This window comes from Tupaia chinensis, unplaced genomic scaffold (genome assembly GCF_000334495.1).
Source record: "Tupaia chinensis unplaced genomic scaffold, TupChi_1.0 Scaffold000360_1, whole genome shotgun sequence".
In the NCBI taxonomy this organism is placed as follows: Eukaryota; Metazoa; Chordata; class Mammalia; order Scandentia; family Tupaiidae; genus Tupaia; species Tupaia belangeri.
Genome location: NW_006159856.1, coordinates 2111682 through 2128979, shown reverse-complemented (window position 1 = coordinate 2128979; position 17298 = coordinate 2111682). Strand labels below are relative to the sequence as shown.

The following is a 17298-nucleotide window of genomic DNA, read 5'->3' as shown; positions in this document are numbered from 1 at the left end:
GCCGGGAAAAGGGTAGACCCCTAGGAAACAAACTTAAAAAAAAAAAAAAAAAAAGTGAAAAATGTGAGCCAAGACGTCAGCAGCCTTAAAATGTGGGGGACACAGGTTCTGCAATTTAAGCCCAGCAAAGTAATAAAAAAGAAATAAACCAAAAATCCAACAAACATCCACAGGGAAGAAAATCAGGATGCAAAGTTTAAAATGTCTAGTTTTCAACAAAAAATTATGTAATACACGAAGAAAAAGAAAAATGTGACCCATACATAAGAAAAGAATTAGTCCACAGAAACTGGTTCTGAGAGGGTTCAAATATACATTAGCACACAGAGATATCAAAGCAGCTATTACAGCATATTTGAAGCATTAAAGAAACATATGAAAACAAAGATTTGACATGTAGGCAATTATAATAAAACAAACTACAAGACAGAATAAATATAAATTCTAAAGGTGAAAAGTACAATAACTAAAATAAAAATTTCACTGAAGGGACTCAAAAACAGATTTAAGATGACATAAATGAATCTGTGAACTTAAACACACAACAATGAAAATTATCCTTATGGGGACCAGCAGTTAGCATAATGGCTATGTCGCTGGACTCCCATGTAGTCAACCATGGTTAAAGTCCTGGTCCCGATGGCTTAAACTCATGCTGGGTGCATGAGCATGCATGCCCAAGATCCCGAGAGGAGAATAGAGGAGAAGGGAATGCAATGTGGCCATCCCCCCTGGGGGTGATTTCTCGCTTTCTGTCTCTCTGTCTTCCTGGTGAGCACACATGCCCTATAGCAAAAACCTCTCAAAAAAAATAGATATATATAGATATATATCTTTATGAAGAACAGAGAGGAAGGGGCCAGGCAATGGCGTGATTGTAACAGGACACTTGGAGATTGGACCCATATGGGAAGGTCCAAAGTTCACATCCTGAAGTTTTCCTGAGCATGCCAGGAGTGCATATGCATACTCATCATCCGGGGCTGGCTGAGAATTGGAATGGACTACATCAGACAACTCTGTTGGGGATGCCTGTTTCTGAGGATGCCAGTCTCTTTTTCTTTAAATTTATTTTAAAAAGCTTTAGGTCCAGGAGGTGGTGTGGTAGATAAGGAGCTTCACTCCCACCCAGCCAACCATGGTGCAAGTCCTGGACTAGGTGGCTTAAAAATCATGCAAGGGGGCTGGCAGGTGGTGTGGTAGTTAAGAGAGCTGGACTTCCACACGCTAATCACAGTTCAAGTCCTAGACCTAGTGGCTTGCTTTCTCAATACGACCCTACACTCTCTCTCACGCTACCCCTCTCTGGTCAAAATTAAAATAAATAAAGTTAAATAATTATTTAAAAAAAAACACACATAAAAGTACATGAGACTGAACTGATGAAACAACATTCTGTGACTTGACTAAAACATTGCTGCTTTTCTTCTAAGCTTTGTTGTCCGGTTTTAAAGGATTTTTGTCCTGTCTTGAGCTGTCAATAGGTTAATGTACCTACTATTTGAACAGAATACTAACTTGTTTCTAGGTTTTAAGTTTCAAGGAAATATCATTACCAGTTCAAAACTGCCTTTCTTGGTACCAGCAGTTAGCGTAATGGCTATGTTGCTGGATTCCCACGTAGTCAACCGTGGTTCATGTCCCAGACCCGGTGGCTTAAAACTCATGCTGGGCGTATGTGTGTGCGTGCCCAAGATCCCGAGAGGAGAATGGAGAAGGGATTGCAGTGTGACCATCCCCCCTGGATGATTTCTCGCTTTCTGTCTCTCTGTCTGTCTGGCGAGCGCATGCGCCGTATAGCAAAAACCTCTCAAAAAAATAAAAAAACCTGCTTTTCTTGAAATTACCAGCTGAACTTGCTACTGAAAGTAGTTAGATTATTTATGATACTGTGTGATCAATAAAATGTTGGGCGAAAAGGAATTGAAGACAACTGTATATAGCAGAGATAGTGTATTAAGAGAGAGGGAAAGGGCAGAGGGTCAAACATGGGGTAAAAACATATATATACATATACATATATATGAAAGTAGAAATGGAATATTATTGATGATAACATGCATGCCTGCCCACAATCCTGAGATGATACTATGGGACTGTGGTGTGGCCATCTCTCCTTGGGGTGGGAGGGTTTGTGTGTGATTTCTCACTTTTCCTGTGTCTCTTTCTTTAGCTATGTGCACAAGCCCTATGGCAAAAACCTAAAGGGGAAAAAAGAAAGAACAAAGAGAAAAAGATAATAAATAAAAACAAATAGATGATCAGAGACCTGAGAGAGAGCATCAGCAAATATATACATAACAATACATAATAAAGTCCCAGAGGAAAGGAGACAGCAAAAAGACAGTAACAACTCACTTTAAAAAAGAAAGAAAGAAAGAAAGAAAGAAAGAAAGAAAGAAAGAAAGAAAGAAAGAAAAAGAAAAGAAAAGAAAAAGGCTGTTAAGTTAAATACTGCTCTTCTTCAGCCTACACTCAGGAATGAGCAGGCATGTTTAGCTTGAGCACCAAGATTGTGAAGCCCAATGGTGAGAAGCAGGACAAGTTCGAGTTGGGCACCTCTTAAGCTCTGCTGGAGCTGGAGATGAACTCAGACCTGAAGGCACAGCTCAGGGAGCTAAACGTTACAGCAGCCAAGGAAACTGAAGTTGGTGGTGGTTGAAAAGCTCTCATAATCTTTGTTCCTGTCCCTCAGCTGAAGTCCTTCCAGAAAATCCAAGTGCGGCTAGTACATTAACTAGAGAAGTTCAGTGGGAAGCACGTGGTCTTTATTGATCAGAGAATTCTGCCTAAGCCAACACAAAAAAGCCATACAAAAAAATAAGCAAAAGCACCCCAGGAAGCACACTCAGGCACATGTTGATGTGCTTGACTGAGCCAATATACAGTGTATTTTGGATGGAAAATTCATTTGTATGCTGTAATGATGTATAGTGAATTAATGTAAATAAATTTAAAGAGAAAAAAAAAAAAAAACACACATAGACCAGGTGTGTGTGCATGCCTGCCCACAATCCTGAGAGCTGTGCTTGACACAATCCTGGAGGACTTAGTCTTTTCCAGTGAAATAATGGGCAAGAGGATAGGATCTGCATGAAGCTGGATGGCAGCCAGCTCATCAAGGTCCACCTGGACAAAGTCCAGTAGAACAACGTCAAAACACAAGGTCAAAACTTTCTGGTGTCTACAAGAAGCTGACAGGCAAGGATGTTAATTTTGAATCCTCAGAGTTTCAGTTGTAAAGAAAAATGACTAAATAAAGTTTCTTCACAGTTAAAAAACAGGGACCAGCAGTTAGTGTAATGGCTATGTCGCTGGACTCCCATGTAGTCGACCATGCATGGTTTGAGTCCTGGACCTGGTAGCTTAAACTCACGCTGGGCGCATGTGTGTGCGTGTCCAAGATCCCGGGAGGAGAATGGAGGAGAAGGGATTGCGGTGTGGCCATCCCCCCGGGGGGGCGGTGATTTCTCACTTTCTGACCTGACCCTCTGTCTCTCGCTGTCATTCTGGAGAGCACACATCCCCTAAAGCAAAAACCTCTCCCCCCCCAAAAAAAAAAAACAGTTAAAAATCAATAATAAAGAACTTAAATACTGTGTAAATGAAGCCAGATCCCACATGTGTGACCAAGTCCTGGCACTGGCATCCTGAAAACACACCAGGCATGTATATACTCCCAGGATCCTGATGGGATGAAAAATTGGAGGAAAAAGGATTGCAGCATGACCATACTATGTTGAGGAAGATGCACACACTCTCTCTCTCTCTCTTATGTGTGCACTCAGGCATAAAAAAAATTGAAAAAGGGGCCAGCAGACGGCATGTCAGTTACGTCGTTGGCCTCCTACATGGCTGACTGCAGATTGAGTCCCAGGCCAGCCCATGAGTACCCAAGGACTCTGAAGGAAAACAGAAAAGGCATCCCCCCTGGGGGATGATGTGTCACTTTCCCTTTTACTGTCTGTCTGTCTATCTGTTTCTCTCTCTCTCCCCCCAGCCTAAGCACAAGCACTATAAAGCAAAAACTTCTACAAAATAATAAATAAATTAGAGATTATAATCGTTAAAAAAAAAAATGGAAAGGACAGAAGGGATGTCTATTTCACTTTCTAAATTTGATGAAAAACATTTATCTACAAATCCAACAAGCTTTTAATGAAACCTAAAATGAATAAAAACAGACACACTAAGAACTGCAGAACTACAGGCACAAAACAACTCCATCTAAGGCTTCCAGTGCAAAAAGCTTTGTCATTACACTGACCCCAGCCCCCATTTAAATGCTTGCCTGGCGACACCAGGTAGAAGTTATAGTAGCTGGATCCCACATATCCAACTTCGCAGTTGGAGCCCTGGATTGGTAGCCTGAAAATCATGCCAGGCACATATGCATGCATGCCCAAAACCCTGAGGGGAGAGTGGAAAAGGGAGTGTGGCATGGCTATCCCCTCTGGGGAGTGATTTCTCACTGTTCCCCTCTCTGTCTCTGCCTCTCTCAGCAGCCCAATAGCAAAAACAAACCAACCAAACAAACAAACAAAAAGCCTGTGTGGGACGAGTCTGTAACACTGTGGTTAAGATGACTGGATCCTACAGGGCCAAATGAGCGGTTTGAGTCTCAGACCTGAAAAACATGTCAGGTGGGACTAGCAGATGGCATAACGGTTATGTTGCTGGACTCCAACGTAGTCAACCCCGTTTGAGTCCCAGACCCAGTGGCTTAAAACTCATGTTGGGCACGTGTGCATGTGTGCCCATCCCCACTGAGGGTATTTCTCACTTACTCTCTCTTTTTCTCTCTCCCCAGTGAGCACACGTGCCCTATAGCAAAAATTTGTCTTAAAAAAAAAAAAAAAGAAAAAGAAAAACATGCCATGTATGGTGTGCATGCCCAAAATCCTGAAAAGAAGGAGAAATGGAAAAGAAGGGATTGTGGCATGATCATCCCTCAGGGAGAGTGCTTTATGACTCTCCCCACCCCAATCTCTCCAGAGAGTATGCATGCCCTCTAGGAAATTAAAAAATAATAATAGAGTGCCGGCTGAGTTCTACAAGCTGCCAAGAGAACTATGAATTCCAGTTAACGACTAAAAATTATAGTAAATATACTACCATGGTGCAGGGTTTTGACAGTAGGGAGAAACAGTATTTGGGACAGAGGTTGTAGTATGTATAGATTGTGTAGTATATATAGTATGTATATATTCCATATATACATATAGTATAGTATGTATAGATTCCATTTATTTGCTCTGAACCTAAAAGTACTCTAAAAAATCAAAAACTACCAAAACTTAAAAAAAGGCAAAACAGAGACATTTAGCTCGTCTGTGGCAGCATAGCTTTGTACTAGCCCATGACTGTGAGCCATTGCTATAGGCACCTCATCAAACACACCAAATTTGGACAGGGTGTGATCTGAGAGGTATGTGGCCTTGCCTCATAAGAGTGATATGCCATGGAGCTGCTCAAGATCACCAAGGACAAATGGATTCTTATGTTCTTTGAGAAAAGGGTAGAGATATACATCTAAGCCAGGAAGTATAGCTGAGCAATGTCTTGGTCACTATGAGGAGGGTGGTTGTCAAGGACTGAGCCCTCTCCTGTGTCCAAATTAAAACCTTTATAAGGAGACCAGCAGATAGCTTAATGGTTATGTTGCTGGACTCCCATGTAGTTGACCTCTGTTTGAGTCCCAGACTCGGCAGCTTAAAACTCACACTGGGCATATGTTTGTGCATGCCCAAAATCCCAAGAGGAGAAGGAACTGTAGTCTGGCCATCCTTCCAGGGGGTGATTCCTTGCTTTTTGTCTCTCTGGTGAGTACATGTAGCCTACAGCAAAAATCTCTAAAATAAAACACCTTTTTAAGGGAGAATAATCATTTTAAGATAAAAGAAAATAACAGATTGTAGGGCCAGCAGGTGGTGAGGTAGGTGAGGTAGTTAAGGCGCTGGACTCGCACATGGCCAACCACAGTTGGAGTCCTGGACCTTGTGTCTTGGTTTTTCACCTCCTCCATGACTATAGCGTGTTAAATAATAACAACAATAAAATAAATTGAAAAACATAAAAAAATAATTAAAAAGTAACAAAAGTAAATCCATAGGAAAATAAATTAAGAGTGGCAGGAATGACAAGCAAGTCAAGAAATAGATAATACTGTGCATATTTTCCCTTTTCTTTGCTCTTAACTTCTTTAAAACTACAATACTGTGCCCCCCTCCACCTCCTTTTTCTCTTTGTTGCTCATGCACATGTATGCATGCATACAAAGAGAGCAACAAAGAGAGCAAACAAGTGGAGGGGAAGAGAAAAGGCACTCCCCAACGTGGTCTGTATATATATCACGAGAGAGGTATGTGGCCTTGCCTCATAAGAGTGATATGCCATGGAGCTGCTCAAGATCACCAAGGACAAATGGATTCTTATGTTCTTTGAGAAAAGGGTAGAGATATACATCTAAGCCAGGAAGTATAGCTGAGCAATGTCTTGGTCACTATGAGGAGGGTGGTTGTCAAGGACTGAGCCCTCTCCTGTGTCCAAATTAAAACCTTTATAAGGAGACCAGCAGATAGCTTAATGGTTATGTTGCTGGACTCCCATGTAGTTGACCTCTGTTTGAGTCCCAGACTCGGCAGCTTAAAACTCACACTGGGCATATGTTTGTGCATGCCCAAAATCCCAAGAGGAGAAGGAACTGTAGTCTGGCCATCCTTCCAGGGGGTGATTCCTTGCTTTTTGTCTCTCTGGTGAGTACATGTAGCCTACAGCAAAAATCTCTAAAATAAAACACCTTTTTAAGGGAGAATAATCATTTTAAGATAAAAGAAAATAACAGATTGTAGGGCCAGCAGGTGGTGAGGTAGGTGAGGTAGTTAAGGCGCTGGACTCGCACATGGCCAACCACAGTTGGAGTCCTGGACCTTGTGTCTTGGTTTTTCACCTCCTCCATGACTATAGCGTGTTAAATAATAACAACAATAAAATAAATTGAAAAACATAAAAAAATAATTAAAAAGTAACAAAAGTAAATCCATAGGAAAATAAATTAAGAGTGGCAGGAATGACAAGCAAGTCAAGAAATAGATAATACTGTGCATATTTTCCCTTTTCTTTGCTCTTAACTTCTTTAAAACTACAATACTGTGCCCCCCTCCACCTCCTTTTTCTCTTTGTTGCTCATGCACATGTATGCATGCATACAAAGAGAGCAACAAAGAGAGCAAACAAGTGGAGGGGAAGAGAAAAGGCACTCCCCAACGTGGTCTGTATATATATCACGATCTTTGTTCCTCTAATTCTCCATCCCATCAGAATCCTAGGCATGCGAGTGCATGCTCAGCATGTTTTTCAAGCCTCAAGGGCCAAGGTTTGAACCCTGTTTGGGAACTAGCCTCCTCTGCAAAGCCCTTAATTGCTGGCCCTGAGAATAACAAAGCTATGAGGTCAGCGGGTCGTGTGGGGTTAAGGTGCTAGACTTCCACATGGCTGACCATGGTTTGAGTCCGAGACCTGGTGGCTTGAAAATCATGCCAGCTATATGTGTGGGCATGCCCAAAATCCTGAGAGAAGAATAGAGGAGAGGGACTGCATACACCCATCTCCCCTTGGGTGATTTCTCACTTTTCCTCTCTGTCCAGCCATGTGCCCTACAGAAACTGCTTAAAAAATTTTGTAATATTGCATAAAGCAATAACTAAAATATATTATTAGTTTATAATATACAAAACTGTAATAAACATACAGAACAATAACAGTACAACAGAGGGAAAACAAAACAGGGTTATATTGGAGCAATGTTTATATATTTTATTGGAATTAAATCTATATTAACCTAGAGACGACTGTGATATATGAAGATGCATTCTGTAGTCCGTAGAGATGCTAATAACGTAAAAAAAATAAAAATAAAAAAATTAGTATCAGCATTAACTTGTCACATGTGCTGGCCACACAGCCTCGTGGTTGGAGAGCTGTATTTCACATGGCTGACTATGGTTTAGATCCCAGATCTGGTGGCTTGAAAAACACCTAAGGCTCATGTGCCCCAAATACTGACAAGATAGAGAAATAGAGAAGCTCCCACTAGAGGTGCTTTCTCTCAAGTCTCTGGTGAGTGCATGTTCCTTCTGACAATTAAAAAAAAAGAAAGAAAGAAATCAAAATAGCACAATAAAAACAATTGTTAATACCAAAAAAGCAGAGATTAACAGATAAAAAATGCCATGCTCAAAGAAAAGATTCAAAGATAAACTTTACTTTCAAAGACAAAAAAAGGTTGAAAATAAAAAGAATGAAAAAAAGTATAACATACAGGGACCAGCAGATGGAATAATGATTACGTAGTTGGACTCCCACATAGTCAACTGTGGTTCGAGTCCCAGACCTGGTGGCTTAAAACTGACGCTGTGTGCATATGTGCCCTAAATCCCAAGAGGAGAGGAGAAGGGACTGTGGCGTAGTCATCCCCTTGGAGGATAGTTTCTCGCTTTCTGTCTTTCTTTTAAGTGCATGTACCCTATAGCAAAAATCTAACTCCCCCCAATAAAAACGCAGTATAACATGCATACAGAGTAACCCAAGAAGCTGAAATGGCTATATTAATGTCAGATAAAATGGACTTTAAGGGAAGAAATATTATTAGATATTATGGATTTAATAATGGTTATCCCCTAAAGTTAAATGTTTTGGAATTCAACCTTACTTGGAAGTGACTGAATGTCCCCAGAAATTCTTGTATTGGGACTAAACTGTCTTGTAACTGTGTTAAGTAAAAACTTAATTTTGGGCTAAGTGGTGGTGCGCTGGTTAAGGCAGCTGGATTCCACATGGCCAACTCTATGGTTTGAGTCCCAGACCTGGTGGCTTGAAATACATGTTAGGGAGTGCCCAAAATCCTGAGAAAAGAATGGAGAGGAGAGGGATTATGATATGGCCATCCCCTCTAGTGGGATGAGTTCTCACTTTCTCTCTCTGGTGAGCACACACACCATATAGCAAATTAAAAACAACAACAAAAACTTAATTTCTTCATGGTGTCCCAAATTGGGGCCTTTAAATGTGACAATGTCAGCAAGCAGGGCTTCCATGATAGAGTTCTGGTAGTTTGTATAAGCTGAGGAAAGGAAACCAGAATGGCAGAGACAAAAAGCCACATTGATATAGATCATGTTCTAGTTTGCTAAATGTTCTACTGTGTATCATTTTTTGATGCCTTTGGACATCCAGTCATAAGCACTGTTTACTAAGCATTTATTATTAAAACTCTGAGTCTGCAAAAAAACAAGCAAAAAACCTGATGATTAAGGGAGCTGGATCCCACATGGTAAGGACCCAGTAGCTTAAAAAACACACCAGTGGGGCTGGCAGGTGGCTTGGTGGTTATGGTGCTGGACTCCCACATGGTCGAACGTGGTTTGAATCTCAGACCTGGAGGATTGCTTTCTCACAAACTTTCCCTTTCTCTTTCTCTCTTGTCAAATTTAAAAATACATAAAGCAACTAATAAAAATTCTTAAAAATACAAAAAAACCCACACCAGTGTGTATGAGCATGTGCCCAAAATCCTGGAAGGAGGGAGAAATGGAAGAAGAAGAACTAAGAGAAAGGACTATGGTGTGACTATTCCCTGTGGAAGAGGGAGGGCGCTTTTTCATTTTTCCTGTCTTTCTCTGCCAAACATACAGGCTCACTGGCAAATTAAAAAAAAAAAAGGGGGGGGGGCAGCTAGTGGCATGGTGGTTAAAGCAGCTGGATTCTATATGGCCTACTGTGGGGTTTGAGTCTCAGACCCAGCAGTTTGAAAAACAGACAGAGTATGCATGTGTGCCCAAAATCCCGAGTGAAGAATAGAGGAAGAGATTGTTGGCAAGGCCATCCACCACGGAAGGTGCTTTCTCACTTTTTCTCTCTGGAAGGGCACATTCCTCTAGCAAAATAACTAAAAGGAAAAAAAAATCAAGAAGAAAGAAAAAGTTCCTTTACACAAAACAAACATTTTCTGAAATTTTAACATTCCATTATTTTATTTAAGCAACCATGTCCTTGTGTCTAGATAGACCAAATCATAACACCTAAATACATGAAGTTACCACAGGGTGTTATACAGACTGATGATGCAGATTTAAGCAAGAAAAATAAGATTAAAATGGGAGTTGTTTATGTAGGTATGCCTCGATTCTTTCTAGTTCTGATTTTCAGAAACTGCTAGAAATAGAATAATCTTATATTCAATAATGTTCAGGTGTAGAGAAAATATACACAGAGAAAGAGACTGTCAAGAAGACAGAAAATTCAAGAACATAAAATCCTACCTGCTGAGTTGGATATGATGGGGGTGGACTGTCCACTTTATTTTCCTCTTTACTTGGGCTCCTATTTCCTAGAGCTTTGTCTTCCTTTGGGGCTCCAGGTGGCTCCCCACTACTTTCACCATCTGCTTCATCCTCATCAGCTTCTGAAGAACTACTACTGGTACTGCTTACCTGAGGGGACTTTAAGAGTAGCCTTTTGTAATTTATACTTTTTAGAGCAGAAGAATAACATGAAAGATTATAATGTCAGACAACCACTTAGTGCCAATCACTGTTACTATTAAGAAGCCACTCCCATACCTCATCCTTCAGCGCCATGTTTTCACCACCACCATTCAATTCACTGTGGATTCCATTCATGTTGGCCACCACCTCGGTATCATCATAGTTACTCAATGGATAAATATCGGCAAATTTAGCTGACAATGGTGCAACATCTTCATCATCACTACAACTGAGACAAACAGAAGCTGTCACCATGCGGCATTTAGTTAGGGAGTACAGAAAGCGAACCAACCACTAAGCATAGGCATTCCTTCTCGGAAATCACTGTTTCTGTTTACAAAGAGAATTACAAGTTACACCACTTACATGTCTCAGTAACATGTCTTACACCACTTAACATGTCTTAGTAACCTGAACATGAGAAAAACTCCTAGAACATTAATATTTGTGCTATTTGGAAGAATAGGAGTAGGGGGACACTCCAAAAGTAGAAATATTAAGGAAACATTTTAATTAAATTAAATGGTATTACGTTTTTATCTGATTTCAAATCCTCTGGTCCAAAACTATTCAATCATTCACAACCATACACAATTTCTGATTAAAATCAAAGAGGCATAAAGAACAACTTTCAGCCTTTAGTGTTTACTTTTAAAACCACCATCATTTCAGAAACAGCCAATTAAGCAAAAATTTTAAGGCACTTCCATAACAAAATACGACATTTTATTTATTTTATTTTTTTTATTTTTTTGAGAAGTTTTTGCTATAGGGCGCGTATGATCGCCAGAGAGACAGAGACAGAAAGTTAGAAATCACCACCCAGGGGGGATGGTCACGCTGCAATCCCTTCTCCTCCATTCTCCTCTCGGGGTCTTGGGCACACACACATACGCGCCTGGCATAAGTTTAAGCCACTGGGTCTGGGACTCGAACCGCGGTTGACTACATGGGAGTTCAGCAACATAAGCCATTACACTAACTGCTGGTCCCACAAAATACTACATTTTAAAAACTACACAGACAGCCCTAGTAAAGTCAGTTATAATCTTAATTAAATATTATCTTTTACAAGACATCTAAGAAAAGGGCAAATAAAATATTTACTAAAAAAATTTGAACAGATTGAGCTTATAGAGATAGTTCTTAAAATGTATGAATTTTCTGGTGCCTGAAAAGGGCTGGCAGAGTTCAGGTTCAGTGCAAATGGCTCAAGACATGACTCTAAGTGTCCCAGAGTCCACAGAATCGTGCCACCAAGTCTATCTCTTCAGCTGTGGCACACAATGATCTCCAGAAATGGCACAAATAAACAGGGGTGAAATTTTCCAACTTAAATTTTTCTTGGATTATACATGTTTAACTTCTGCATGTTTCTGTAAAAATCTTCAGAACTGGTAATCTTATATCTTTAGGAGGGTAACAAAGATTACCAACTCAGGTGTTTTCCATTTTTAAGAAAACAAGAATCGACATAGTACATTGTGTTACAACCTGTAACTCACCAACGGGAAGTATAAGTAGTGTAAGCAGGGGAAGGTGCTCAGGTTTCATAGGGACTCAGGCATCTGAGGTGATTGGGCCTATTGTCTCAGTAAATGTTCGCACCCACTCCTGAGGTATCATCACTGCCTCAATTTACAAAAGATGCCAAAGAAGTTCTGAATGAGGTATCTCAGCCATATGCTTCATGTGATTGATGGGAGGACTCATCAGCCCTAGTACCCATAAGACCCAGACAGCTTTGTGATTAAAATTACACCATTCTATTTAACCAATTTAGAAATGGTACCAAGAAAGAGATAACACAAACCAAAGATAATACTAGAGCTTTTCTTTTCTATTTTTTTTTTTCTTTGCGAGGTTTTTGTTATAGGGTGCGTGTGCTCACCAGAAAGACAGAGAGATAGAAAGCGAGAAATCACCCCCCAGGGGGGACTGTCACGCTGCAATCCCTTCTCCTCCATTCTCCTCTCGGGATCTTGGGCACGCACGCACATGCGCCAGCGTGAATTTAAGTCACTGGGTCCAGGACTCGAACCATGGCCGACTACATGGGAGTCCAGTGACATAGCCATTACACTAACTGCTGGTCCCAATACTAGAGCTCTTCAAATCATACCAGTTTACTTTTTTTTTTCTTATTCAGAGAATGCATGAGTGTGTGTGTAGTACCCAATGTGGCCTGGTCATGCTGCAAGCCTTTTCTCCTCCCTTTCTTCATCTTGTCACCACCCAGCTCAGGATTCAAACCACCACTGGCTATGTGGGACCTAACTCCCTAAAAAATTTATATTTGAAATACACTAATCACAAGTTAATGAATGCCCAGAAAACTTAGGATCTCCTTGGCCAGTGGTAGGTAGTCTGAGATATAGGAGAAAGTCTCCCATAGCTAATTTCTTCCACTATTAAACAGAGCAAAAGATCCATAATTGACATCAATAGCTATAACAAATAAACAGGGATGAAATTTTTCCAACTTAAATTTTTCTTCGACTATACATGTTTAATCTTTGTAAGTTTCTGTAAGAAGTCCAACAATAGCTAACTGTGAAACTCTCATTATGCCTTTGGAAAGAGCATAGGCTTTCTAAGGGTATAAAGTAATCTATCAATGAGAAGATGCAGAGTGTAGACCAGTCTCCTTGGTATTATCTTGGCTTGGAGAATGAGTCCAAATGGAGAATTTAAAGACTATGAAGAACAATATCAGGGTCACAGTGAGAAATCCAGATGGAGTAACCACGGTGTGGGAGCAGAGTCAGTAGCTCACTACTCTGCAATGCTGGAGCCACATGGTCAGAATGGGGTTTAGATACCAGATTGACTTGAAATACTCTGGGTGCTAAGTGAGGGGATCATGCATGATAAGATAGGTTGTGGGTTTTCCCTTGCCCCATGAAAGAAATAAAACAAATTTAAAAAAAAAAAAAAAAAAAAGGAAATCGAGTTGGGAGAAGAGTAGCTTCAGGTTTCTCTGTTTATCAGTCAGAAAACCCTGAAAAACACTTGAGTAGTGAACGTCAGGGGCAATCATCCTTCTTACAGGACACCTCCACAAGGCACATCTTTTTATTTTTTTTTTAAAGAGGCTTTTTTTTTCGCTATAGGGCATGTGTGCTCGCCAGAAAGACAGAGAGAGACAGAAAGCGAGAAATCAGCCTCCAGGGAGGATGGCCATGCCGCAATCCCTTCTCTATTCTCCTCTCGGGATCTTGGGCATGCACACACATGTGCCCAGTGTGAGTTTTAAGCCACCAGGTCTGAGACTCGAACTGCAGTCGACTACATGGGAGTCCAGCGACATAGCCATTATGTTAACTGCTAGTCCAAAGGCACATCATTTCTGAACCTCTATAATACATGTAACATCCACCTAAGTTTACTTAAATAATTATGTATGTCCATGTGCCATCAACCCTCTCAGAAGTTAGTATGCAAATCTTCTACAAATGATAGGATCACAACTCTGAAAAAATTTGGGACCAGCCATCTACCATGTGAACTGATGACAGCTACACAGCCACCTTGCTGATACAAAATGCATTTCTAATAACATGGGAATAAAGAAAACAGAAACTTATAAACTGCTTGCTAAAGTGATCATCTGAGTTCTTAGCAAGACATGGAACAAGCATGAACGCTGGGCTAGTGATGAGGCGGGATGGACAGTGGGCTGATCACTCTCCAGAAGAATGAGATATGAGGCCAGAATTGAGAAGACACTTCCCTGCATGCCAACATTTTTTTTTTTCTTTACTGGCATTTATTAATTTACCATTTTTTTCCAGTAATATGATAGTCTCGAAGTTTGGGTTTACTAATTTTATATTTTAAAAGTTGCTTAAAATAATAAAGGGTCTTTTTTCACGAAAAGCACTATAATGATACTCATACTTCTGTAGACATAACTGTCTATATTTTCCATTATTGGATTATTTAAATTTCTGAAACTTCATTACAAAGTCAAAACTTACAAAGTTGGTGCAGAGCCATTGTCTGTGAGGATGAGTCTGGGATGTTGCTGAATTGTAATGGGAGAGCTGGAGCCTGACCCTGAGCTTGCTGATGACACGCTAGGTGGGCGCATCTCAGAGAGATAGTCGGGAGCAGAATCCACTTGGAGTGGTAGCTGGTGAATGTGGATGTCGTCAGTGACGGGGGGGTCCATGATACCACAAGTGAGGATATGTGAGAGACTGCAGTCATCGCAAGCACATCTGATTGGGAATTAAGGACAGCAAAGGTCAGACCATGTTCTCCAAAGGTTGGTTCCAGACCTCTACTGGGTTCAAAGAAGACCCTGTAGGCTCCAATACCCACAGGACAACATCAGCTCACCTTCTCCTGTAGTTGCAGTTGGGACAGTCAGGCATGCTCAGCCGAGATGACAGCACATGCCTCATGGTGTCCGTAAAGTTGTTCTCACCAGTGACAGCTTTCTTATTAGTTAACTAGAGGAAATTATACAGTAATGGTTAAATTTTGTAAGACACTTTCCCCATTATGTATAGCCCATATTTTCCAATTGTCAAAGTAATTTGTATAATGCTCATTTAGAAACTAATAGGCATAGCTTTCTCATGTGGGACAGAACGAGGAAAATAGGAGCAGGAAGTCCACAGCTGCCAGGCCCAGTTGTCAGGACTCTCTAAACACTTTTGGTACACTGTAATATGACCTCCCAGCAGACATCTGGAGACAGGGCTGTAGAAAACACCTGCCCTTACCTCTGTCTGCCATGTGCTTGGTACTTGTTGGCTACTAGGAATTCAGGTACCAGGTGCAAAGATCTGCACAAGGGTGGATCTTGAACTATCTAGGAAGTGGCACCTAAACTTCGAACTGACTAGGAAACATCTTGGAGTTCAAAGGAGAAAGGTGGATCAACTATGGCAATGAGACAGGTGGGAGTTGGAAAGGCCATTTGACAAGAGAGGACACATGCCAAATTGGGAGTAGAGGCAAGCAAGCAAGCTGAAATGCAGGATCAGTCCACATACCCGAGGTGCCTGGAAGAAACCATGGGGGTGCAAATGCTCAAGTAGGTACAGGGCCAAGGCCAGGGAAACAAAAGGGGAGGACAAGGAGGTGGAGTTCACAAAGGAGACTAATAAACAGTCTGAGAAGCAGGAGAAGAGAGATATCAATGTATGGACAAGGTCAAGGGCAGCCAGTTTCCAAATGAAGACAAGTGCTTTAAGACCAATCCTAGGAAAGTCACTGGCAAGTTTTGCCAGAACAGCATTAGTAGATGGTAAAAGTAAGCCTGCGTAAGGAGAGGCTCCACTGGCAAGGAGGAGGAAGTAGGAGACCAGCTCTGCCAGCAGCCAAGCTCAGGGCACTGCCCTAATGTAGTCTGAAGGTCTGTGTAGCTGCATGACCTCAAGCAATAATATCCTTAACTTCAACACTTGCCACCCTCTGTGTGTAAACTGAGAACAGCACCACCAGCCTAGTAGGGGAACCTGGGAACCTAGGACAATGTGGTTTATAAAATTTCCACTACTGTGGAACAAAGGAAGTCAGTCAATTAACATGGGTTTTCATTGAGAAGTATATATAAAATAAGAAAATGGGTATATAAAATTAGTTTATCTTGAGATTATAAAGCACAGCCTTCGACAGTGTTTTGTTTTGTTATGTCAGAGGGCACCAGAAAAAGGGAGGAAGGATGAACGGGGTTGGGGGGCTGGGTGAAAGCACCCCTAACAGGACCAAGGCACACTGCAATCCTTTTTCTTCCAATTCTACCTCCCATCATGATTGTGGACATGTCTGTCAACACCTGCTATAAGCCTCCAGGGCCAGTATATGAACCGTGGTCAGCATCTTCCCCACACAGCTTAACTGCTGTGTCATAGGCCAGCCCTAATGTAATGAAGCTATAAAAGAAACAAAGTGACTATTTTATTCTTAGTCTTAAGAGTCCATTTTAAGATGGCGGGGTGGTTGTTGGGACACTGGACTCTCACATAGCTGACTGGTTTGAGTTTCAGATCTGGTAGCTTGCTTTCTCACTTTCCTTCTCTCTCTGGTCAAATTTAGTAACAGTAGTCATAATCCATAAAATTAAATAAATATTTTTAAAAAGAGTCCACCTTAATAGATTAAACTGTAAAAAAAAAAAAAAAGAAAAAAAAACAGTCTGTAACTTCTCTTTTACTTCACAATTAGTCTCTTTTTTTTGAGAGAGATTTTTGCTATAGGGTACATGTGCTCACTGGAGAGAAAGCGAGAAATCCCGACCCCACCCCCAGAGGGATAGCCACACCACAATCCCTTTTCCTCCATTCTCCTCTTGGGATTTTAGGCATGCACACACATGGGCCCAGCATGAGTTTTAAACCGCTGAGTCCAAGACTAGAACCGCAGTTGAGCGTGGGAGCTCAGCGATGTAACCACTACACAATCTGTTGGTTCCCCACCATAAGTCTTAAAGAAACCTTCTTCACAATAGATAGAGCCTAATGCTTAACAAATGGAAGTTAACATAACAACATTGCTGAGTCTTTACAGATGCCTGGCTATGGAGACAGGGAAGGCAAGAAGCACCACCAGCCCTTCCCATGACAGTTTGAGACAGCTCAAACATTACAAAGTTAAACCTAGCTTATAAACAAGGATCTAAAAATTGTCTTGACTGGGAGTTAGCGTAATGGCTATGTTGCTGGACTTCCACGTAGTCGACCGCGGTTCGCGTCCCGGACCCAGTGGCTTAAAACTCACGCCGGGCGCGTGTGCGTGCGTG

At 41.2% G+C, this 17298-nt stretch overlaps 1 protein-coding gene and 1 pseudogene across 2 annotated transcripts in view; one reads left to right on the top strand and one right to left on the bottom strand.

Annotated features, from left to right (window-relative positions):
- The window catches only part of FAM193A (family with sequence similarity 193 member A), a 157162-nt gene that overhangs the window by 68598 nt on the left and 71266 nt on the right, over positions 1–17298 (bottom strand). For both annotated transcript variants that reach the window (XM_006152917.2, XM_006152918.2), the window contains exons 8-11: positions 14889–15001; positions 14525–14767; positions 10620–10773; positions 10320–10499 (exon numbers count right to left, since the gene is read on the bottom strand). In XM_006152917.2, coding sequence (XP_006152979.1) covers positions 10320–10499; positions 10620–10773; positions 14525–14767; positions 14889–15001 — 690 coding nt within the window. The remainder of the gene's footprint in view (positions 1–10319; positions 10500–10619; positions 10774–14524; positions 14768–14888; positions 15002–17298) is intronic.
- Positions 2492–3242, top strand: LOC102473977 (40S ribosomal protein S7-like; annotated as a pseudogene).